This window comes from Takifugu flavidus, chromosome 2 (genome assembly GCF_003711565.1).
Source record: "Takifugu flavidus isolate HTHZ2018 chromosome 2, ASM371156v2, whole genome shotgun sequence".
NCBI classification, from domain to species: Eukaryota; Metazoa; Chordata; class Actinopteri; order Tetraodontiformes; family Tetraodontidae; genus Takifugu; species Takifugu flavidus.
Window position 1 is genome coordinate 4,730,575 of NC_079521.1, and position 23,915 is coordinate 4,754,489.

The 23,915-nt window shown below is 38.6% G+C and overlaps 2 protein-coding genes across 9 annotated transcripts; one reads left to right on the forward strand and one right to left on the reverse strand.

Annotated features, from left to right (window-relative positions):
- Positions 1–997: 997 nt before the first annotated feature.
- Positions 998–7,069, reverse strand: abcb10 (ATP-binding cassette, sub-family B (MDR/TAP), member 10). Its single transcript, XM_057025707.1, has 14 exons — positions 5,938–7,069; positions 5,644–5,850; positions 5,157–5,359; positions 4,692–4,826; positions 4,280–4,426; positions 3,900–4,035; positions 3,717–3,812; positions 3,219–3,428; positions 3,074–3,153; positions 2,788–2,968; positions 2,563–2,606; positions 2,441–2,475; positions 2,296–2,354; positions 998–2,204 (listed from the first exon to the last, which is right to left on the reverse strand). Exons 1-14 carry the CDS (start codon positions 6,344–6,346, stop codon positions 2,011–2,013), a joined length of 2,136 nt encoding a protein of 711 aa, XP_056881687.1. The 5' UTR covers positions 6,347–7,069; the 3' UTR covers positions 998–2,010.
- A 650-nt stretch (positions 7,070–7,719) lies between these two features.
- Positions 7,720–23,346, forward strand: urb2 (URB2 ribosome biogenesis homolog). 8 transcript variants are annotated; one of them, XR_008949483.1, is made up of 13 exons: positions 7,720–8,038; positions 8,439–8,592; positions 8,984–9,160; positions 10,765–11,882; positions 11,976–12,114; positions 12,224–14,690; positions 14,870–15,030; positions 15,495–15,605; positions 16,251–16,493; positions 17,478–17,574; positions 18,066–19,945; positions 20,070–20,162; positions 20,240–20,373. XR_008949483.1 is itself a non-coding variant. In XM_057025705.1 (12 exons), exons 2-12 carry the CDS (start codon positions 8,467–8,469, stop codon positions 22,379–22,381), a joined length of 4,971 nt encoding a protein of 1,656 aa, XP_056881685.1. In that variant the 5' UTR covers positions 7,726–8,057; positions 8,439–8,466; the 3' UTR covers positions 22,382–23,346. The 8 variants fall into 8 exon arrangements, 2 of the variants coding, with proteins under 2 accessions (XP_056881685.1, XP_056881684.1); XR_008949482.1 differs by having other exon boundaries at positions 18,066–19,254; positions 19,415–20,162; XR_008949485.1 differs by having other exon boundaries at positions 7,721–8,038; positions 19,857–19,945.
- The last annotated feature ends 569 nt before the right edge of the window (positions 23,347–23,915 follow it).

Genomic DNA, 23,915 nt, shown 5'->3' on the forward strand with positions numbered 1-23,915 from the left:
AAATATTCTTTTATGAAAAACAGCAGATCATGTCTCTCTTGAATTCCTCCAATCAGCCATGTCAGAGTAAAAATGAGATTCAAACAAAACCCTTGAATTGAAAGAACGATTCTATTTTTGCCACCCGTTCTCATGAACCTCAGTTCCACTAGTTCCTCAAATAGCCCAGGGTCAATACATAGAAAAGTGAGAGGAGCTGAGGCACACAGAGCTGATATTAGAAACCCATAGTTAGCCAACTATATTAGCCAGCTGAGAAACCCTCTACACACAACAACTGCTGCCTCTGTTGGAGGGGTTAATTTAAACTCACACATGTCTTCACTGCTTAGACAAACATTAGGAGCAACCATCTATTAGCATGTCCAAACATTTTATCATTTCAGTGTTATTTCCAACATAACTGCCTCCCGAGACTGTACCTTTTACAAAATTCAACACCAGAAAATGCAACTTTTTTTGTTGATTCAGTTGGTATAAATGTAATCATAAAAGACTTTATAAACCGGCAACAAGGATCGATCATAGATCATAGATCGATCACATGTTCTGCTCTGATTACCATTAGGTTTTCTGTGGGTATAATGATCTGGATTGATATAAAACTTAGTAAAGACCTATGCAGCAGTCCCACGAATAGAGAGGCAATCTCATTACCTGTTGATTCCATAATGCACTGCATCCATTTATATCAAATACCCGGGAAATTTAAGAAAAAGAAATGTTCATGTTCATGTTAAGGTAGTAATCTATATTTTATTTGTATATTTTGTCTCATCTTTGTTAACTGTTGGTTTATTTTAACATGTAAAGTGTCCTTGAGTCATAGAAATGCACTTATTAAAAAAGGTTTATATAAGGCAATTTACCCAAGTGTAAAATAAGTTTTACGGACATATATAACAAAATAATTAAAACATTCCAATTTTATAAAATGCAGTGTGCATCTCAGCAGGATAAAGTCAGACAACTGTAAAAAAAAACTACCGTAATCATATTTTATTTAGAGAGAAATTTATTAATTTATTTACCACAAAAATATGTATGAATGTACATTACATATTCTGATCAGAGTATTTCTATCTCTTAACAAATACAAATCAAAACAATGGTAATAAAAAAAGAACAGATTTAAGGTTTGTTATGCTAAAACATCAAAATTTCTATGACCACGATTGATTTTGTGTGTAGAAAAATATGTCTGACATTTAGTGAAATATCTCTAAAAATTATGAAGAGATTTTAGTAAAACATTCAAGAAATGTTGATCTTGGGACAAAGAAGAGCTGATTAAATTTTGGTGACATTCTGGATTTTGATGGGACTTTAAACATTGATTTTCCATATATCAAAGCCAACGGGGTTTGATCATAAAGCAACCTGTGATATATATACTAGTATCACTACTGCTGCTCTCTATATACTGTTCTATAGGTGTAGGTCACAATATGTGGGGAAATGACCTGCTCGGTGGAGGTCTGCACGCTCCAGGTAGCACCTCTGAAACCTTCAGCAAAACCTTGAGACATGTTTTAACAACACACACTGAAAACTCTGGCTTATTGAAAGTTAAATTACTCTAAAAAGGTTCTACAGACAAGTTTCAAGTTTAAAATAAATGTTGCATTGTGCCCGTCATACCAGAATGATGCTGTTTTAGTAATAAAAATGGTGGAACACTTTCGTGTCACTACAACTTGATCCTGTCACAGCCAATAGTGAAGCCAATAGTGAAGCCTCTTACACCAGTGATTAAAACAAAACATTCTCTTTTCCAATATCCACTTGGCAACTTTCAGAACAATTTTTCATATTTTCCATGAATTTCCAATCTAGTGTCTTCATTGTTAATCTATTATCCTATGATTATTTCTGCTCTTCTTAACCATTTGTCAGCCATCTCTACTTTCATAACTGTCTAAATTGGCATACTTCTTTTCTACCAGCCACTGACCTCATCACATAATCTCACTTTTATCATTGTAGGAACTACTACTAGAACCACACCTCTCAGCGAAGTGCCTGTTTCTGTTCTTCTTGAAGGAATGCCTGTTTCTCCATTAGTTTTCTGAACAGGCCTTGTCTGTTGGCCAGCAGCTCTCTGTGCTGCCCTACCTCTGCTATATGCTGCTGGTCCAGTACAGCAACAGCATGAGCATTCTGGATTGTGGTCAGGCGGTGAGCAATAACCATAACTGTTCTTCCTGAGGGTATAAGAAATAGCAAACACGTGAACAATAAACTCAAAAGACTTTTCAGAGCAAATCAAACAAAAGCTGTCATAAAATAATTTACCATCCATCAGACGCTCCAAGGCTTCCTGCACCAGTAGCTCATTCTCAGCATCCAGAGCACTGAGGATTGATGAAAGGTCAAACAAATCTGCTTAACTGTACTATGTAGTTCTAGTTACTGAATTCTGAAACAATTCCTTAATCACCTGGTAGCTTCATCTAAAAGCAAGATCCTGGGATTCTGAAGAGATAACAGAGGAGAACATTATTTCACAAACAGTTCAAATCCAAGATTTGATGAGCTTCCAGAACCAGCATGTTATGTTACCTTGAGTAGCGCTCTGGCTATGGCTATCCTCTGCTTCTGACCACCTGAAAAGTAAAGTAGAAGTAACAATGGTAACAGAATTTCAACACCAGTTTTGCTCTTTCACCAGCAATTTCAACATGAACGCTACAATCTTCCCTGAATAAAAATATTTTACAGCAAAACGAGTAAAGGGAGGTAAAAGATGTTCTTGCTGGTAAATCAGGTGTGATCGTAATGTCTAACCTGAAAGCAGCACTCCTTTCTCCCCCACCACAGTGTCAAAGCCCTTTGGGAAAGCCTGAATGAAGTTGTAAGCATTGGCCACTCTGGCTGCTCTGAAGATGTCCTCATTGCTCACAGCTTCTGGGTCTACGGCACCATATGCTATGTTATCTCTGATAGAGCAGGAAAACAGCACCGGCTCCTGGGAGAAAATCAAGGAAAGCCACAAAAATTGTTATTTAGAGGTCCTTAATGGTTCTATTCATGTGTGATGTCACATGGAAAATTCCAATTTATCATTTATCACCTGGCTCACAGTTCCAATCTGACTCCTGAGCCAATAGGGATTTAAATCCCTGATGTCATGACCATCAATAGTGATATAACCTGGAAAAAAGGCAAAACCATCACAGGCGATAACCCCCCCCCGAGCAAATCAATTTAAGTCTCACCAGCATCTGTGTCATAGAGTCTCAGTAGCAGGGAGACCAAAGTTGACTTTCCAGACCCACTGGATCCAACCACAGCCATAATAGTACCAGCTGGGACATTTAGATTGAGGTTCCGGAAAATGGGAGCGTCCTTGCGGGTTGGATAACTAAAAGAAACATTACAAAACTCTAGCTGACCCTTCAACTGCTCTGGAGGAAGCACCAAGCCTTCTGTGGAGGGACAGAAAAAAGGGGGCGAAAGAAATGAAAATGTTTTTAATAGTTCGTTTAAAACAGCATAGAAATTAGGAGAGAAATTACCCAGAAACAGCCTTAATTTTAAGGCCAGAGATATTTTATTTACAATACATCACATTAGTAAATAATGCATTTCTGGCAGTTATTGAAATGTATAATTATATGTATGTACTAAACAATATAAACAATTTATATACAGTATGAATATTACACAAATATGCCACAAAGGGGGAAAAGCTTTCCTTGTGTATGTGTACTAACCATTTAAGGGAAACTCTGGCTGTCTGTCCAGCAGCTCCCACAGTCGGGTACCTGCTCCAAACCCCTTCATCAGCTCAGAGTAGAAAGAACTCAGACCTGCAAAATACCAACCTATGAATCTGGTGTTGTCACAGTGATCGATATGGCACAGACATGAAGTGAAAATGAGCACCTACAGTTTACCTGCAATACTGATGCCAACCCAGAAGGTGTACATGAGAAATGATGAAAGCTCCCCAACACTCAAGTGCTGACTGGCCATCAGGAGGCCTCCTTTGTAGAGCACGGACAGGATCATGATGTTACCGCTGAGGCCAGTCTGAAGCACACACAACACACACCCCTATAAGGCACAGCTGTCATCTTTTGCATGCTTAGACATCATAATCCTTCATAATAACTTAAAAATGTCTTATAAAATGTCCATTCTTTTTTAAAAGATTTGCAAACAAATCAAATGTCTAAGAATAAAGGCTTCTGAACACAGCCTTGATGGTACGGTACACCAAAGGCAAGATTGTGATACTGTACTTTGTATCTACAATCAAATCACAAACACTCACCACACCATAGAAGCCAGCTCGTATTACAGCTTCCTTCTTGGCCAGAAAGAACACCTCGTCTGTCTTCTGTCTGTACGCTCTGACCTCTGACAACTCTTTGCCAAACGCTCTCACTGTCCGCATGTTGCTGATACGCTCCTCTGCCAACTTCCCCCAAACACATTCATTAACTGCAACTTTATCACTATCATATGTATAACAGGAATACTCAATAAAGATATTTTTATATAATACAAAAAAAATACTAATCATTTTATGAAGCTAACTTTTTCAATATCTAAATCACAGAAATAAATAAATACAGGCTCAACAGTTTTCAGTAGAAAAACCTGATTAGAACCTTCATCAGTTTAAAGGTTTGATTTGGGTATTTACCTTATCCATTACTGATATTGTTTGAGGCATTGTTTACCTGTGTGGTTCGTGCGAGTGCGTCCTGTGTGCATTTGGAGATGGAGCGTAGGTATCTACCGTAGACTATTGCAAGACCAGCCAAAGGAGGGACAATCAGTAGCACAAAGCTTGCTAAACTTGGGGAAACATAAAACTAAGAGAAAAGGGATGCAAATAAATAAATACACAAAAATTATGCTGAATTCATGTCAGAAATATAGACATTATGACAGAAGAATTTCTCATGAAACCAATCTCTTTTTACTGATTACTCAGAAATTTTACTTTGTTTTTGCTAAAGTTTGCTAAAGTTGGTAATCACTTGTACTTACATGGTGAAGGTGACAAATGTTACAAAAACTATAAATATATATGTTTACTATTTAAGTTGGTCATTTTAAACCTTGGATATAAATGTATCCTACAGCTGTGATGTATCATTACCCCATAATCTTAATAAACTTAACCTTGAGGTCAGACTCACCATCATACTGACACCAGCAACAGCCTGAGCAACAGCTCTCAGTCCATCGGACAGGTTGTCAGTGAGGGAGCGGCCTACTACTGCAGTGTCAACAGACAGACGGTTGATAAGTTCGCCCGTCCGTGTCTGGTCAAAAAAAGCCACTTCTTGTCTAAGGATAGAGGAGAAGACCAAGGCACGTAGATTACGAACAATCTTTTGACCTAAAGAAGAAGAAGAAGAAACAACTCGTGATGACAGTATTTTGACAAACGCGATTAGTATTAATCAAATTATGGCACATTATTTATTTGTTTCTATTATTCTGGTGATAATATAGTTCCTATGCACACAGTTTAGAAGTTCATGAGGTAAAATTGAAATGTTGCTGCACTCAGACTGTTTTTGCAATTGAAACAACACATATCAACAGATTCCAGCAGCAAATAACACACTCTAATTTACTCATCCTTAGTTTATCCTGTAAAGTATCAGTTGATGGCCTCACCTGAAATCTGCATGAGGTAGACTCTGGCAGCATTAGCTGCACTACCACACAGGAATACCCCCGTCAGCGTGATGCACAAAGAAGTTAGGGAGGCAGTCATTGTGTCTGTGTCTATTTCGCTGCCGTAAATGGTGTCAATCACTTTACCCAAGAAAAAAGGTGCTGACATAGTGATTGCACTGGATATGGTGAGGAATCCCACAGCAGCTGGGGTGACAAACAGAGAAAACTTTTGGTAAGACATCATCATCACATCTTTAAAAAGGCAAACTTTCAACAAGGAAACCCCATTACCTGCAAGTCTGCATCTTTCAGATTGCGCTAGTTTTAATATTCTTTTGACATCATCCAGGGGGACGGTGGTCGTTGGGACCGTCGGTGCCTTCAGTGATTCGGCCGGTGTTGGAGAAGAAGCGGCTGAAGAACTGGCAAAGGCACCGTGCGTGTTTGTGATTATTCGTGCTTGGTCGGCGGGGGTGTGTAACGCTCTATAGCGATTACATGGCAGCACGACAATGTCCTTCCCAGGTAAAGAGATGTAGGAAACAGGTGTTGCTCCAATGGTGGTCGCCGGTTTGAGCCTGTGAAAAGCAACGGACGAGGTCAGCCGCTGATCCAGCCATAGCATCCTGGGCTGTGTTAGCTTGAATTTGTTCATAAAGACACCACGAGTGCATCCTAGCACACGAATAAAAAGAAGCATCTTCCTGATTCTTGCCAAAAATTGAAACGAAGTTAAATAGCTTTACGCGGCTTCCTCATTCGGTTTCAGTGTTGGATGGTCTTAATTTGTCCGCCCGCAAAAGCATTTTTTTCTCCTTTAGCTGTGAAGTCAACGCACAGTATCCATAGTCGAGTCTTTGGCGCTTCTTCCTGCTACATTGTAGGATTGAAACCGTTATTGTTTGTTTTATCTGGTCCAGGCAGCACCCGAACTGGGCTTATCTGGTATCGATGGAAGGTAACACCCCGCCTGTCACTGTCATCTGTCGCAGAAAATATCGATGGCCGATGGCGGAAGTGAAGATACAAGATACCGATGACCGGGAAGAGCCCAAATGCTACGATGGACTAAAATAAAAAAATATACCGTAACTGAAAAGGGATAATGGGCCAGGACAGAATAGGTGACACCACTTAAGCTACCGTGTCCACACAGGTCTTCCGCAAACCACACACTGGAGTGTGTGTCCGAAACCACACACTCATTCCCTATTCACTACTTACTACATGGGGGACATGGATTGATTGGACTACGTAGTGCACTCAATTTAAAGTTAGTATTCGGACAACAACGTCATTTACGGCGCACGTAAAGTGACGTCATGGTGTCGCATAACAATTACGAACCGGTCGCCGGAAAAAGTGGCCAGGTCCATTTAATTATTTTAACCCATCAGAAATACATTCAGCGGTCATTTTATGAAAATGCAGTTTTTTACCCGATAATTAAATTTATATAATAAAATGAAATATTAATGTCAATAATAATACAATAATAATTACTTATTACCTAAAATAATTACTGTCCCTTGACATTTTCAAGCCAAGACGTGATGGCACATTCTCAAGTCATATTCCGCTGTAGTGAAAACATTTAATAAACCAATTTTTCATCAAAAAATGGATCCAGAGCTACTTTTCATCTTTGTAAATATTCTTTTACTGAGATTCTGTCGCCTGGTGAGGAACAGACGATTCCGAAGAACAATTTTAAGTGAGATTAAGTGAATTAAGTGATTAAGTGAGATCAGTGAAGATTGATTGATTTCTTTTTTACACATTTATGTTGAAATAATTTAAGATGATCATGTCGGACCCCTACTGAAAAAAAATCTCATTTCCAAAAATGTCATATATCAAACCGCACAGTAGAAATGACGATAAAAAAATGTATCCAATCAGCGTGATACCGTCACGTGATACCGTAAAGGCTGATGGGATACATTTCCGAGTTAGGGTGCTCGCTTGTACACTACGTTTCGCAGTGCATTGTGGGATACATTGAGTGCACTACATAGGGTACAGCGATGCTCACTAACAATTCGGACACTATTTCAAAATGGCGTCCACACTATGGTATGGGGGTGGTTTCGGAAACTCATTTACGCAAACTTTACAAGGCATAACCAAGCAAACCCAAATCGTTGCAAATTTTGAAAGTGTTTCAAGGTTCGATAATTTTTTATTTTATCTTTTACTCTCGGAATGTACGAAATATAAATATACATATATAAATATACATAGAATATAAATGATCTCCATCAATGTGGGGAAAATGCCACTATTTTTTGTCGAACTATCCTAAATCGAATTTCGATTGGTTTTGCCTTGACACCAAGGTGAAAGTTGAAAGTATCTCTGACAAGAGGAGACACGTGCGTGTGGAAATTAGGTAAAGTCTAATAAACTAGGTAAAACACATATACACATACAACATAACTGCTTAACGTTTAACACTCAGTTGTATATGATTTCATAGCGATTCAAGGATACACAGCTCTGCTGCTTGATTAAATGAGCTGTATCTGTTAAGTAGATGTTAGCTGCGATGCATGCCAGTTTTCTAAATCCGTGCAGGATACATTTAGAAACGTTAGAGTTAAAGTAAATAAAAACGTACAGGAGTTGTTCTCAGTCTGACCTAATCTACAATGTGCTTGTTTTACATCAAAATCTGTTTCTAACTAAGATGATGGTTCGGATTATCTGTCCTACCTGGGTCATGGATGTTTTCTAGCACATAATAATTTAATGTCAGTCAGTTTCTTTTCTGTCTTTTCATTTGTTTTCAGCTGATCTTTGGCATCATCCGTTGCCTTGATGGCTGCTATGTACTCAGGGATTCATTTAAAGTTGAAGGGTCCTCACACGCCATGGGAGGATAAGTTAAAGCTTGCACGGTTTGCTTGGATCTCAACTCAGTGCCTTCTACCAAACAAAGAACAGGTAGTTCTAGTTGTGTTGCATAAATTCATCCTTTGTATGCGATTAAGACCTGTTAAATAAACCTATAACAAACTTATATTTAATGATTTATATTCCACTGTTGGATTACATAGTCTAGTCTAGAGCTAAAGAAAAGTCATTCCATAATGAATATTTTTATTTTTGTTTCTATTTACATTTATTGACCAATTACACAATACTTGTTTTTACATTTGTTGGTTAAAGCTCATTCATATTATTACTCATTTCACACACACTCACACTCACACGCACACACGTATGTATGTATAAAAATCACAGTACTGCTCTTCCGGGATAGTTTTAAATTAAAATACTGGAAAACTGCTTTCTGTACTGATACTATGTGTTAATTTCTTTTTTTTACCCGTAGGTTTTGCTCGACTGGTGCACCCATGCGTTGACAGGCTGGTACAGTCGTAAAGTACAGTTTTCCCATAAAATTTTAGAAGGTCTGTGGCATTACCTAAATGACCTTCTTCACAGCAAGAAGCTCCACCTTCTTCTTAAGCAAGGAAAAACCATCAACTTGAGGCTCAACATGGCGCAGGTTGGTCATAATTAAAACCATTAACACTAGGGATGTTTGATACAACTTTTTTCAGACCACCACAACTCTACATACACACAGAGACACACACACACAAATACATTACTTTACTTAAATGTAATTAAATTGCTTTTTTGTAACAATACTGCATGTCACTGCCCGACAAACTGTCAAAGATTATAATAATAGTAGTGAAATACAGGTATCTGGTGTCGGTACTATCCCTAATCAACACAAACTAAAAATTAAACGTTGGTAAATTTGCGAACAGATTTACACATAATAGCCTACTCCACTAATAACCTACTCTGGATTCAGGAACACATGAAACTGTGTTCGGGAAACTCAGATCTGATCATAAACACGTTTGTAGATCATAAATACCAAACGATAGTAAATTGACAGCACGCTCCTGGTAATCATCTATTTGCATAAATCTCCACCCATGAATTGGCAATGAGCACCATAAAAGGAGGTGTTAATTGATGTGTCCGGCTTACCTGTCAGTCAAGCAAAATGAGAGAACTAAAGTTTTTGAACTTTCTGAAGCAGAACAAACTTTTTGAAGCAGAGATAGAGATTATTTTTAGTGAAGCTGAGTTAAAAAACACATTTTATTGTGGTCATTATTGATGGGACAGGCAAATCAAAAGCCTGGAATTAACAGCATCAATGTGGTCTCTGCTGTCCCCAGAACCATGTCTGAGGTCAAAAGAAAGTGGTTTGATATAAAAGCGGTGGCCAAAAAAGATATTCTGCATACAGAACAAATATATCTGACACAGGAGGAGGCTCACTGTCCAAATTGTCAAATACAGACGAGTGCATAGCAGGAATTATTTTGGAGAGTGCTTTGTCAGCAATTGTCCCGAATGGAGATAGCGACCCCAGATGGTAAGGTAATAAATTTTGTCACAATAGTCTACATTCTGAAAAATCACAGATACCTTAGTGATCAATTTAGTCTAGGTCGTACAGTGCCAAACAGTTTGGGCAATTTTCTCTCCAGATTGAAGTAGAAATGTGAAACCAGCAATGTTCTATTGTGCATAATTGATATAGTCTAATCTACATCCATGATACCTGTCGAAATGTAGAGCTAATAACATTTAAAAAAAGTGAATACCTATAACAGCCCACAGAAGTTTTGTATGCAGAATTCGCATTCATCAACCTAATCTAGATCTTAAACCTACTGCCAATTAATTTAACTAACTACATGTCTTCTATTTCTAATCATTTGTCATGTTTACAATATGCCTATATCACGTTTTTCAAAGGCATCTGCTTAGTATTTACGTAACAGAGCGCAATATGAATTAAAATTGTAATTTACAATAGTGACAAGCACTATTTATGTGTTCGTATGTTTCCACAAGCGCTACACATGGTTGAAAGCATGTGTAGATTTTGTTAGTAGCTATCTAAATTTACGTCCATGAACAGTTTACGCTCAAATTTGCTCTGCTCACATTTCATAAATGAGACCCAATGTTTGTAACGTGACAGTTAAACATTTTTTTTATTTAATCATAGATTACAACATCGACTGAAAGTGACTCAGTTGCTAACATTAACATCTCTTTACTTTTTCCTCTGATTAGTTGCTGCTTGAGCGTCTCTCTGAGGAGGAACGCATTGGTTCCAAGTCACCGGTGTGTCTCTCTACCATACTGAGTGTGTGTCAGGGACTCTTATCCTCCCCTGCTCTTTTATCTGTTTTCACCACCAAATATGAACTCATGGTCACTCTTGTGGCTACACTCTGCTCACTATGTTGTCGTAAACTTCAACAACCTGTTGATGACATGATGCTCGAGTGTCTCCAGAATCCACTTGACACTGATTTGGACACTTTACGAACTGAGCCAACCATGGAAAACTCTTCAGATCAGCAAGGATTTGATGAGAGTGTCTGTCCAACCAATCCAAAGAAAGCCCTCCAGTCAGCTAATTTGTTTGACATTTTACTTCAAGCATTGTCCTGTTATTTGTCAGTCCAACGACAACAAGCAAATCCTAATAGAGTTTTCATGATGGTAACCAACCAGCTCCTCCAGATTTTAGTCCTATTACGACACCTGCTAGCGTCTGGAGAGTTTGGACCTCGTCACATGCGTCTTCATCAGCACCTATGTAGAGACATCTGCAGCAAAATAGACTCCATTCTTAAATTGTCACTTTTTCCCACCGATCACTTGATTGCCTATAAAGAGGAGCTCCTTCCCTCTAAGAGTGATTCTGTGAAATGTTCTGGAGGGGCAAAAGGCTCTTTCAAGCCAGTCAATGCCATACTCTCAAAATTGTGTACTCGGGACTACTGTGAGGAACCGCTGCACTACGCAGTGAAGTCAACTACGCTCTCTCTGCTGTTCAAGTTCTTTCTGGAAAGCTACCGAAGTGGCGGAGGAAAATATGAGGAAGAACACTGCATGCTGTGTTTTCATTTCCTCACAAGATTGGTTTTGGATACAGGGCTTGATGGACACAAACTTGCCCTGGAAAAAGTTGATGAACCAATAGCTCTGTCGTCAGGAGAAAATTGTCCTCTGGTCCTTCCAGAGAGCTGGAGATTGACTCTGCTGGCTGTGGAGTCCCTGCTCAACCAGGCTCTTTCAGCTGATATTTATAACATAGCAGCAGACAAGATCCGACACGAAGAGGTCCAACTCAAGTTTTATAGATCTATTGGACAGATGCTCTTCAACCAGGCCCAGCCGAGGTAAAGTCAGATACAACCTTTCATAAATTTAAGTTTTAACTCTGCCCTTCGTCAAAATATGATTTATTTTTTCATTTTTTTATTCTTTCTTAGCATCCCAGCATGGTACCACTGTTTAAAAGTCCTTATGAGTCTCAACCATCTGATTGTTGAACCAGACCTGGACAAGCTGTTGTCCACCTCTTGGGTTAATTCTGAATGCGTGGCGGCACATGTGCAAAAGGCCAGAGAGGTCTCAACTTATTTCTCTTACATTATCAAAACATTAAATAGTTTCACAGAGTAAATGTTGAAAATTGTAAAATATCTTTGACTAAGACCATATATCTATTTCCCAACAGGACATGATTTGTAGACTCCTACAAATCTATATGAAGCTTCGCCAGCTTCCGCGTCTTTTCTCAGAGATCGGGTCCGTGATCTGTCAGCCTGCTCTGGACCACCTACGACCACCTCTCTTATCTGAGATCTTTTTTTCTATCAGGACTTGTCTTCTGGACATTCCTTCTTCACAGGGTTTGGAGATCTGTTCTGTTATTTTGGAGACCATCAGGAAGAATGTACTACCTGATCTTGTGAAGGATAAAAGAGAGGTTGAAGATATGGTGATTGATAGTGAGAGAGGTGATAAAGAGATGATGCAGGACCAAGACAAAAACAATGCATCTTTAAAGCTCTTCTCCCTCTCTCAGCTCCTTCATGTTATTCTTTTTAACCTAAAGACTCTTGACAACACCTCTCCACTCTCCATAGTCAGGCAGGGTCAGGGACTGATGGTGGACATACAGCAGTTAGTCAGAGAGTTGATCCTTGTGCTGCCACTTGAAACTAAAGCTGCAAATACAAGTATGAGTTCAATTCAAAAGACCACAAAGAAAGGCAAAAGAAAACTGGAACAGAAGGATACAGGGACCACTGATTGCAAAGTAGAAGCACTGTGGGTCCAGAAGACCCAGGAGGCAGCTCTACTCCTTCAGTATACATGGGTGGAGGTCAACATGTTCTTCCTTATCCGCTGCAGTAAATACACCTCTTTGGATGAAGGACCATCAGGAAGTAAAAATGGAGCAGGAGTTCCATTTTCAAATAATCTTGAGAGTTTTACATCTCTACAACTGACTTGCAGCCCCATGAGCTGTTTACTCAACAAACTCATCATTTTGCAGCAGATGAAGAAAGTGTTGTTGGATACTGCTTCAGTCTGTGAACACAGCACTGCTGCCCTGCTGCATAGTACTGCTCACTCTATTCTTGCTGAAACCCAGTTTATGTTGAGTCTGGATGAAGAACAGGTATGGAACAGGCAGATTGTGAGTGTGGAATCAAACTCCTACTTTGTGGCACACTGGTATATCATTGTGTCCAATCTGCCCTTAATTGTTCCCCACCTGAATGGAGAAGATGTGGGCTGTATAGCAGATGCTCTTGTCAGTTCATTGCTTAGCAAAAAGAGAGCTGAAGACAAGGACTGCCTGTCTGGCTATCTGACTACCTCACTCATCTTTTCTCAACTTCTCCAAAGCAGTCTTCTTGCTGAGTTACCTACATTGTTTTCTGCCACAGTCCATTCACTTAATCGGGGAATCATTTCCATCCTCAAGGAAGCACGTGTAACAAAGGTTAATCAGATGCTTTTTGAGTTTCCAGAAAAAGAAGGTCAATCTTTAAAGAAAGAAAGTCAGTCATGTTCCAAACTTTTTGAAAAAGAGGCTTTAGTTCAGGAAATATTGGCATCTTTAAAGATTGGAAAAGTGACAGCGTTTTTGAATAATGAACAGAGTAACAAACTAATAGACTTTCTTAACATTGTAACACATCTAAACCCAGACGGAATGAACTCTGAGGACATATCCTCTATTTTTTTACTCCTCCTCTTTGTCCTCACTTCTACTTCTGTCACTCCTGAATGTGGAGATGATTCAGTGGCTCTGGTGAAGCTGCTCAGGGCTATGATTTGTCTTGTGGAGGGTAGATCCTTTCAAACTATTTTGAAGCATATCCATGGAGGCACTCTGCTTCAGGCAGTGGTGACATGTCTCTTCTGGCACAGCGATAATGGAAGATTTCAAACTATGTGCAGCTCCCATTGGCTGGACATAATCAGTGCTACACAGGACCTGATTACATGCCTACTGCAGGTTATTATTAATAGGAACAGCAGTGTTCGACTCAACCTGGACCAGTTCAACTGCTATCTTATTAGTAAGGAAATGGCAAGAAGAGAAGATGTGACACCCGGCTCTGTCGTCACATCAGATGTAGAACTGGGAAGGTCCAGGTGTTCAGATCATCTCCTTCTGGCATCACTGGCTTCTTTGTCCCAGGCAGTGGTCTCTCATCTGGGCAGAAGTAAGTCAATGGATAAAACTTTAGCACAAATACTAATGAAAACAACTGCTTCTCTAGGACAAGCCGTCAAGTCTGTACTAAAGCCCAAGACTGGTAGTCAGTCAGGAAACCAGCCTGCCAGCATACTCAGTCAGGCTTATATCGTTGAAGTTGTTACCATCATGCTTCGGTGTGAGCTGTCCTCACTGTCTGTGGAGGAAGAGAACGAGCAGAGTCACATCAATCTCAGCCACATGATTCTGTATCAGGGCTTCTACCACCAGATCATCAAAGAAATATGTTCTGCACAAAGGCCAATGGAGTTCTTGGTTTCCTCTCTTCACTTCCTGTCGTTATTTTACCAAGTAATGAAGAAAACAGGAGAAAATGTGGAAGAACAAGGAGAAAAAATGAAGAGAGACAAGGAGTTAGATGAGGTGTATGTGCACATCTTGCAGACTGTACACAGACTGATGTCAGGTATTTATGTTCTTGTACAACTCAATGAGTCAGTGTTGTATTAGAAATATAAAGTAACAGAATAAAAGTAGTTTGGTTCCATTAACAAAATGTCATAAAACTGAATGTGCTTTGTTTGTCTAATTTTGGTGGACAAGAGTTTATTACCTATACTAAACAGACTTTAAATCTGCTCACAGCTTCTTGGCTCTCTTCGACTAACCTTTGTGAACTGGAGGCAGCTGTGCAGGAGCTGCTGTGCCATCTGGTGGAAGAAAGCACCTCAGATCAGTTCAACCTGCTGCTGTTGATGATAAGAGAAGCATTAAATGCCAGCCATTGGAGGGTAGACAACTACAGGGTGAGGCAGTCACCACAATATTGTTTAGTGTCTAAAGGTGAAATATCACATTCCTAATAGCCTCTCTTTATAAATTTAAAAGATGGGTTCTAGATATTGCTTTTTTTCAGGTGAATCCTCATCTCTGTGTATTGGTTTGCAGTCTTCCATGAACTCTAAAATTTGAAATATGTTTAAAGTACTGTAAACTACTCTGACGAGTAGTTTATGGCTATCCGAAAGGAAACTGAAGCACTGTCATGCAAATAATTATTGATTGTGTTCAGCTTCACAAACAGAAGAACATAATGGCTCTATGTGACAGTGTTTTTCCTATTTCAAAAAGCTCACATTGATATTACAGCTTCTAATTTACATAACCAATTATCATAAAAAGATAATTGAGCATTATATAACTCAGTAATTGATAGATAATAATATAGCTACCTTCACATTAAATTATAAACTTGCTTTCTTTTTTCTAGAACGTGCTGTCTGCAGTCATCATCATTAAGCTTCTGTCCTGCTGTCAGTTACCTGAGTTGTGCTCTAAAGCTTGGTGGTTGCTTGCACCACAGATAATATCTGCTCTTATGGTGAGAAAAAGTAAACAGTCATTTGGACACACCTGAAAGAAATACCTAATGTACTGCACATGCATATTTATGTATGTTAGAGTAAAAAGTTTTATGTGTTTGCTTTTTAGAATTATGAGTTGTTAGGACCACTATACATGAAATCATACTTGGTGTAGATTAAATGTTTAATATATTTAATAGCGCTCAAAATGTATTTTAAGATTCAAGACTTCTTTGTTCACTTCAATAGAATATTTAAAACAATTTTCCGTGGATATAGCTCATGACTCAAGCTTCATGTGGGGCACACAGCATGGTTAAAATGGACAGCTTTAATACCATAGTTAGAAGATATGAATATGACATTCTGAAGCCCTTTGTGTGTTTGATGTCTTATGTCTTGCACAAATCTTGCTTTTTAAGACAGGCAGAGTTATTTTAAGTGTGGCAGTGTGCTAGATGTGCATAGACAAATAGACTTATCTGCTGATTTCTGCCAGAATATTCACGGTTCAATCATATTTCATTGCCTTTATGGCATCCATATGTTTTTTATTTGGTTCTGCACAGTATTGATATTAATAGAAATGGCTGCAGTCTCAATGAAAAATTCCCACATTAGTTAATGTCATAATTTCATTTTATATGCCTTTTAAATTACAGCTCTTCATAACATGGTCCAGTCAGGACCCATCTCTAATCCTCCCATTTACTGTCCCAACGGTCATGTCAGTAACGTTGCTGCTACGTCGGGGAGAGGGGCTCCTCACCAGTCCTCATTATGTGACAATGGTCCTTGGAGCCCTCCAGTCGGTGGCACTCGACCATTTGAGCCCACTGGTCTACCACTCAGTGTTTCTGGCTGTTCATGAGGCTTTATTTGCAATTATCCAGTGTCATCCTCAGGTATGAATGAAGAAACAGGCCATTGTTGTTTTTTATAATCATGTCAAATTTAAAAAAAAAAAAAACATTTTCTAAACTCTGGAAATAAATACATTGACTTTGGAGATATTTAGTTGGATTTAAACTGTTATTAAATTAAAAGTATTCAGTTACAGATGTTTTTTCCATAATGATAACATTAACTAAACACCTTTAGGGTTTTTTGTATTAATATGTACTTAAGGGAATTGTAGGGAAACAACACCACCCCAAAAAGGTGTTGTATTCTAGAAGTTTAATCGCCAAGGCCAAGCTGTTCTGGTCATTCTGTCACCTCTTGATTGACAAAAAATAAAAAGAATAGTTTTGGTTAGTATACACCATGAACCTTGAACAATTTATGAGTATTCTCAGCTACATTCTTAGATTTGGGGAAAATAATTATGAACATTAGTATATATGTAATACAAATTATTATGTTAATATAATCCTATTGATATAATATATATTTACCATTAATATATAAGTAAGTATTTTAACAACAATGGTTTTTAACATGAGCTCCAAATTAGAGAAAATTTGCCCTAAATCAATATGGTTCATTTAAATTCATGATTCAAAGACAATAGTTATTGAATACTGCACAATGAACCAAAGAACTTGCTAAATGTAAAAATCTGCAAATGTAGTGCTGTTAATGCTCAGCAGTAAAACTAATTTGAGAAAATTTAGTGAAAAGTGGATATTTAAAAAAAAAAAAAAACACAGTTAAATACTTAGGATTTATAACACTCATTTCTTTGCATTCATCCATCAAACTTGTACCATTTTACCCCTTAATGGGGTGGTGACTTGTGCTGGAGCCTATTCTAGTTGCTCGTGTCTTCACAATTTATAGTTAATCAGCCCAGCTGTTGAGTATTATGTTAAAAGTCATTTTTATACTGGAGAAAATCATCAGTCATTCTTCTCTAAGAGAGCTGTGAATTTCCTTATTCTTTCCAGGTAATGCTGAAAGCAGCTCCATCCTTCTTGAATGTTTTCTATCGCCTAGTGGTGTCCATCATGCAGGAGGGACGACAGCAAGGAGAAAGACACACAGGTAACAGCTTTGTCTTACCATAAACTGATATGGATACAGTATAGAGGATATAAAAATGTCTGCACACCGCTGTTAAAATGCCAGGCTAGTGAAGTAATAATGTAAGAGCCAGATAAGAAATATCAGATTTTGTTTTGTCTACCTTTAATTTGACCTATAGTGCAAAAAAATGCATTAAAAGATTGAAACTCTAACTACAAGAATTATCCAATCACATTCAAACTCCTGTTAGAATAGTAGATAGTACACACCTGCCATTATTTAACCTGACTTTGATTTGTTCAAAGAAAGCTGTCGTTCAGGAAAAGCCTACAAAATCATTTCAAAGACACTAGATATACCATAGAACACAGAAGATGGTTGCAGTAGAGAAAATATGGCGACAATAATAACTGCTGTCCCAGCAAAATTAATGAAAAGAGGTGGGAACCTCTTAAAAAAAGCCTCCCACGGTATCATAAACTGCTCAAATTTCTGGTCTGTATATTTAGGTCTGGGTGAGTGGTGGCAAGGGAGAAACCTTTCTCTATGGATAAAATCATCCAGCAAAATTTTGCAAAGACGCATGTCTCCCAGAATAATGATACCAAAGTTGAAACTAAAGATAAGTATAAAAGCTTCATTTGCCAGAAAAACAACATTGCACATCACCCAAAGAACACAGTGCACACAGTGAAGCATGGTGGCACCAGCATCCTGCTCCAAGTCTCCAAGCTGGCAGCTTCATCTTCTAAAGATGGGGGAAATGGGAATTTTGCTTTTCAGCAGAACAATGCCCCAAAGCATACATCCAAATTTGCAAAATAATGAATTCACTAGAAGAAGAAAAAAGTTTGAGATGAACCAGCAGTGCACCAGACCTCCAATCAATCAATCCATCAATCAATCGATCCATCAATCCATCAATCAATCGATCCATCAATCCATCAATCAATCTTTATTTATATAGCATCTGTTACAATCAAAATTGTTTCTAGGCGCTTTACAAAATCCCAGGGCCTGACCCCCAACAAGCAACAGTGGCAAGGAAAAACTCCCCTTTAACAGGAAGAAACCTTGAGCGGGACCAGGCTCATATAGGGGGACCCTCCTGCTGATGGCCGGCTGGGTAGAGAGGGAGGAGATGGGGGAGGAAGACAGGTAGAGGAGAGAATAGGCAGAGATAAAAATACATTAATTATAATAAACTGCAGTTAGAATTGAATTGAGAATTGGTGAGATGGCTGCCTGTGATCTGGAGGCACCCTCACAGCCTAGCTAATTTGAATTACTTATTTGAATTACTTTTGTAAAGCAGAGCCAAATTATGCTGATATACTCTAGGCCACCACTAAAATTGGATACCATAATTAAATGAATTCAACAAAGTATTAGTTTAGGAATGTGCTTAATATATACAGCAGTATTTTAGTTTGTTCTCATTTAAATATATAGTGAAATTAATCTTTTTTAGATAGAAAGAATTAAAAATTTGCTATGTGAAGATCTAAAGGGGTAAGTTCATCTGGAGTTTAGCATGATGTCACACACCCTCTGTGTGTTGATCTTAAGCTATCTGTTGAAAAGCCAGTTCGGATGCGTGTTCATGTACATTCCTTTGAATTGCATGTTTCCTCCCTCTTCTCGGAGACCTTGGCCGTTCTGCGCTCCCTATAAAAGGCTACAGCCAGTGGGCTTTTTGTGAAGCGAAATGGCAGCGAGCAGAATGAAATGTTCACCTCAAGATGACCAGGATTCAAGATTACCTCTAAAGACTAATTTGGTGTGATGGAGGCAGAGAGCAGATTAAACAGAGGTGTGACTCATGACACACTTTTGGTCTACAGGCGGTGCACAACAGCCAAAGGTGGAAAAGTAGGGAGGCATATGTATTTTGTCTGGAACAGAAAAGACTTTGAGAATTCTATCACAGAGAGTTTATAAAAAGTACATCACCGTGTTTAGTCTATCTGTCCTAGTTGGCAGTTCACTTTAGTTTACTAGAAGCTGCATTAAGAGAGGAGGAAATTGGTCAATTTCTGCTTCTGAAGTGATTGTAAATGTTGGTGTTGGGGTCCAGGATTCCGGGTTGTTTGGTTTTTCCTGCAGGGGGTGTGGTGGAGCCATGCTCCTGCCACAGGCTTACGCACCGCAGTCATTCAGCAATCTAGCCGCCTATTTAAGGACTCAACTCCTGCCTACCAGTGTCGGAGTATTTTGGTGTTTTTGGTGACTTTGTTGGATCTGGAATATTTTGGTGATTTTGGTCTTTTGTCTTTGGTGCGTTCCCCTGCCTGTTTGAGGTCTCCATGCCGTCCGGCTGGACTTCTGAAACGAGCAGAACCCGACTTCTGTGTTGGCTCCATGCTGGAGATCTCTGTGCGCCCCGGAGGTTTGAACTTGTGCTTCCCTGCAGTCCAGGAGGGCTGCTGTTTTTTGTGTAGGTTAAATAAAACCTATTTTTGGACTTTTCATCACTGCGTTCTTGCCTGCTTTCGGGTCCTGTCCAAACCCAGACTGTAACAATTGGTGCATTGCCTGGGCACATCGCCTTGGCAGCCCTTCAGCAACATTAGCGATGGAGGAACAGCTTCACTTAAAGCCTCCCTGTAGGTCAAAGTGGATCTTAGGATGATACAGAATCTTCAACATATGATTGAATTAACAATGATTATTGTTTTCAAAGGTCCAGACAGTCACGTGTATCTTGAGTGCTCCAGACTGGTGGAGAGAATGTACTCGCACATTGCAGCGACTGCAGAGAGCTTCACCACACTGTCGTCCTTCATGGTGGCACAATATGTCACGGAGCTGCAGAAGGTACATACACAAGCACACAGGTACACACACCTGGATGAGGCAGAATTCTTTGATCCCTTCCAGTGTGTCTGCTGGTTTTAGGCCATTAAAAACCAAATGGTTTTGCCAATTTAGCCAAGAGAAGTATTTCCATTAACCACATTGTGGATGTTCCTAAATAAAGGTTAATGGCTCCATGATAACTGTGGCACGTGATCGAGAATGAAGTCGGTGGCTAGACCTTCGCTGCTTTGTGAAGGACTGTATTTAACATAAACCAACCTGGTTTAGCTGGTCTCTGATGAGTATTTCTTGACAAAGGCATTGAAGAAATTTGGGATACTTTGAATTATACACCGGTCATTATCTTGAAATAGATTTAAATAAGACTTCTCAGACAAAATGTTCTCTTTCTAAAGCAGCTGTCATTGTGGTGGCAGTGTTTCTCTTGTGTCATCAGCAGAAGCTTTTTTTTAAATCTAGGGTGCATCAGTTGGTGAGGTCTAGGTTCAGTAATATTGTGTGTCCATAAAATGTGGTCACGTAACTGAAAATGCTCAGTGACCAATGTTTCCATGAGTGCTTTTTCCTTTCCTAATGGCACAATTCATTAGACCTGAACTGTGAAAGACTGGTTTCACACAAATTGGCACTGCCCGACATGAACTCCAGAACCAAATGTCAAAATGTCTATCTAGGGATTGCATTTATGCCTACACAAGCAGTTGTACCATGTTTTTTTCTTCAGGCTCTTTGAGAAAAAAGTACAGGATTTTAATGTGGCTTAATTGTAGGTGGCTGACCTGAAATGTCTTATGTACACTCATATGTCATGAGTGTACAAACTGGTGGCCAAATAGAATTTCCTGTGAAATTGCAAGATTCCTGTTCTTGCAGAAAGTTGTGTCTGCTTTATGAAGGTGCATTTAGCGCAACTTAAATGTGACACAGCAGTTTTCAGCTGACCCTCCTAGAGAGAAGGATTTACCGTAATTATACCCACCCATTCACACTGGCAAACAGTAATAATGTAAGGAGCTGTTTTGGACTCGGCGTACTACTTTCCCTGATATACATCTGCTCAATTTTGATCTGCAGAAAGCTCACAACGTTCTGTCCCCTTCAAAATGTCTGGCTTGTAATTAGAGGAGCTAGTTTTTTGCAGTGGTTAAAACTTACCGACACGGAGGTAATATACCGGTAAGCGAACATTTTTAAAAGTGTTTGTTTCTGTTTGTAGATACACCATTAGGATGCATTTATCTGGTTATGTTGAGAATAATGTGTATATGTTTCATACCTGAGTTTTAGTGTGTACTTACAAATTATGCTGTGTTCATACATATCTGAATATTTTTTGTCATTCATTTTTTAATGTGGAGTTAATTGATCCCCGACATTTCCCTCTAATCATGCTATAAGTAATTAAATATGAATTTAAATGTAACTTGATGATGCCACTAAAGTTGAAGTCCAGGGGGGTGAAGGTATGGAAGCAGGAGTTGCCACCCTCAAGCTGGCCCTCTGCTAGAATATAGATGTGCAGTATCATATTTCGATTAAATAATTTCCAAATGAGGAAAATCTGCCATTTTTGTCTTTGAGTAACAAATGAAGGAAAAGGAAATTGGTGAAATGAAACATCAAATCAACACTTACTAATTTCCTGTCCTGTATTGTACTTTTTTTCTGCATCGTAAATGAGGCTTGCCTTGGTGCATGTGCAAGTAAATAAAGGGAATGAATGAATAAATTTTACCGCAAAGATATGACTCGTGTATAGATATGCAAATTGTTTAACCCCATTTTCTTTTCATGACTCCCTCTCCAGGTTACTCTGCGGACAGACATTAAGCTGCATTTAACAGAAGGCATTTATCAAATTTTGGATCTGTGCGTGGAGCAGGATATCAAGTTTCTCGCAGCTGGGTTGCAGCTGGGAGTCAGAGAGGTGTTCAATGAGCTCTACAGCAGCTACACCGTCTACCACAAAGCTCAGAGGCAAGGAGAGGACAAATATACTGTTTAAGCCACCACAACAAACTCAACCTCCATTAGGTTTTAAATAACTTAAACCAGTCTTTAAGACATTCTTTTTTTAAGATCCAATCTGCATATGTGGACAGCATGTGATGTTGACATTGTGTCTGAGATGTTTGCAGTTAATTTGATAATTGTGGTGAATCTCTGAATCGATAGCCCGTTTAAATATTTGCATGAGCTGGAGAAAAAAAAAGCAGGAAGAAATTCTATCTCCAAATTGGCCTACCCTGTATGAAGAAAAAAAATGGAGATACATGGATTAGTTGGGTTAAATCCTGCACTGTCACCACAGAAATGTCTCAACTGTGAAAGGGTTTCCTCCTTCCGCTCTCTGTCTAAAGATTATTACAGAAAGATTCCAGTTATTTGAAGTGTTTTTATGTTTTTTTCTATATTCAGTTTTAATTACTGTCAGCCTGTCTCACACCGCTTCATTTGCTGGTGTATTTTCAGGAGAATGAAGCATATTAAAAACTATTGATGCCTAACTATAACACAAGTGAACAGTGAAATTGCATAATGACAGTGATGTTGCTGTATTAAAAAGGAAATTGGTCAAATCAGCACAAAGCGTGTGTCTTGGTAAGCATATCTGAAGCAGAACTAGGATTATCTCCATTGTTGTATTGTTGTGGCTTACTCTGAATATTCAAAGTAAATCAGTTTTTTGATAAAATATTTCATTTTGTGATTATGGATAAAATTAAATATTGTCTCTGGTTTAGTGCAGTTGAACTGACAGTTGTTTAGTTTGCCTTTTATGTTGATGGACTGAGCTGTTGATATAAAGTCTGTAAGTGCTTTCAAGCACTACATTGATTGTTCATGATGGCTTTGTTCACAAAATCAATGCAAAACATTAAGTTAAGCTTTCTAAAAATGCAGTTACTATTGCCTTTGGTGCAGTTGAGATGTAATTAAAACACACTCATCACATTTGTAAAGTTATAATTTGGTATTTCATTTTTACTAGTTATGTTAAAGACAACATGAATATTTTAACTATCATCTTTAACTATAATGAATATATCTGCCTATAATGGAACACCTTCACATGAACACCTTCATAATAAAAGCCCACAACAATATGATAGTCTTCTGTTGTGGGCTTTTATTATTTTTAAAGCCTCTCAAGTGTTTATGTGAGAAGTCAGACAGGAAGCTGCTTGCAAACCTCGGTGGCCAAACTTTGTCTGACATTCCCTGTTTTAAAAAGCAAAATACTTGTAGTTCTGAGATGTAAGGACTTATTTGGAAGACCTTGTAAGGATGTTATTTGCAGCTCAAAAAAAAAAAAAAAAGCCAACTATTACATGAAACAAAGATCAGACCAGTAGCACATTAGAGGTAAAACGTAGTGGAAACTAATGTGCACACCAATGTGTAAAATGGTAAACAGAAAACTAGGGATAGTCTTCTAGTGTTTGCTCCTACCTATTGTAAACCTGATTATTTTGACCTTAAGTACATGTTTAATTGTGGAAGTAAGTCTTCCAGGTCCAGAAGCTTTTTTTGGCCTT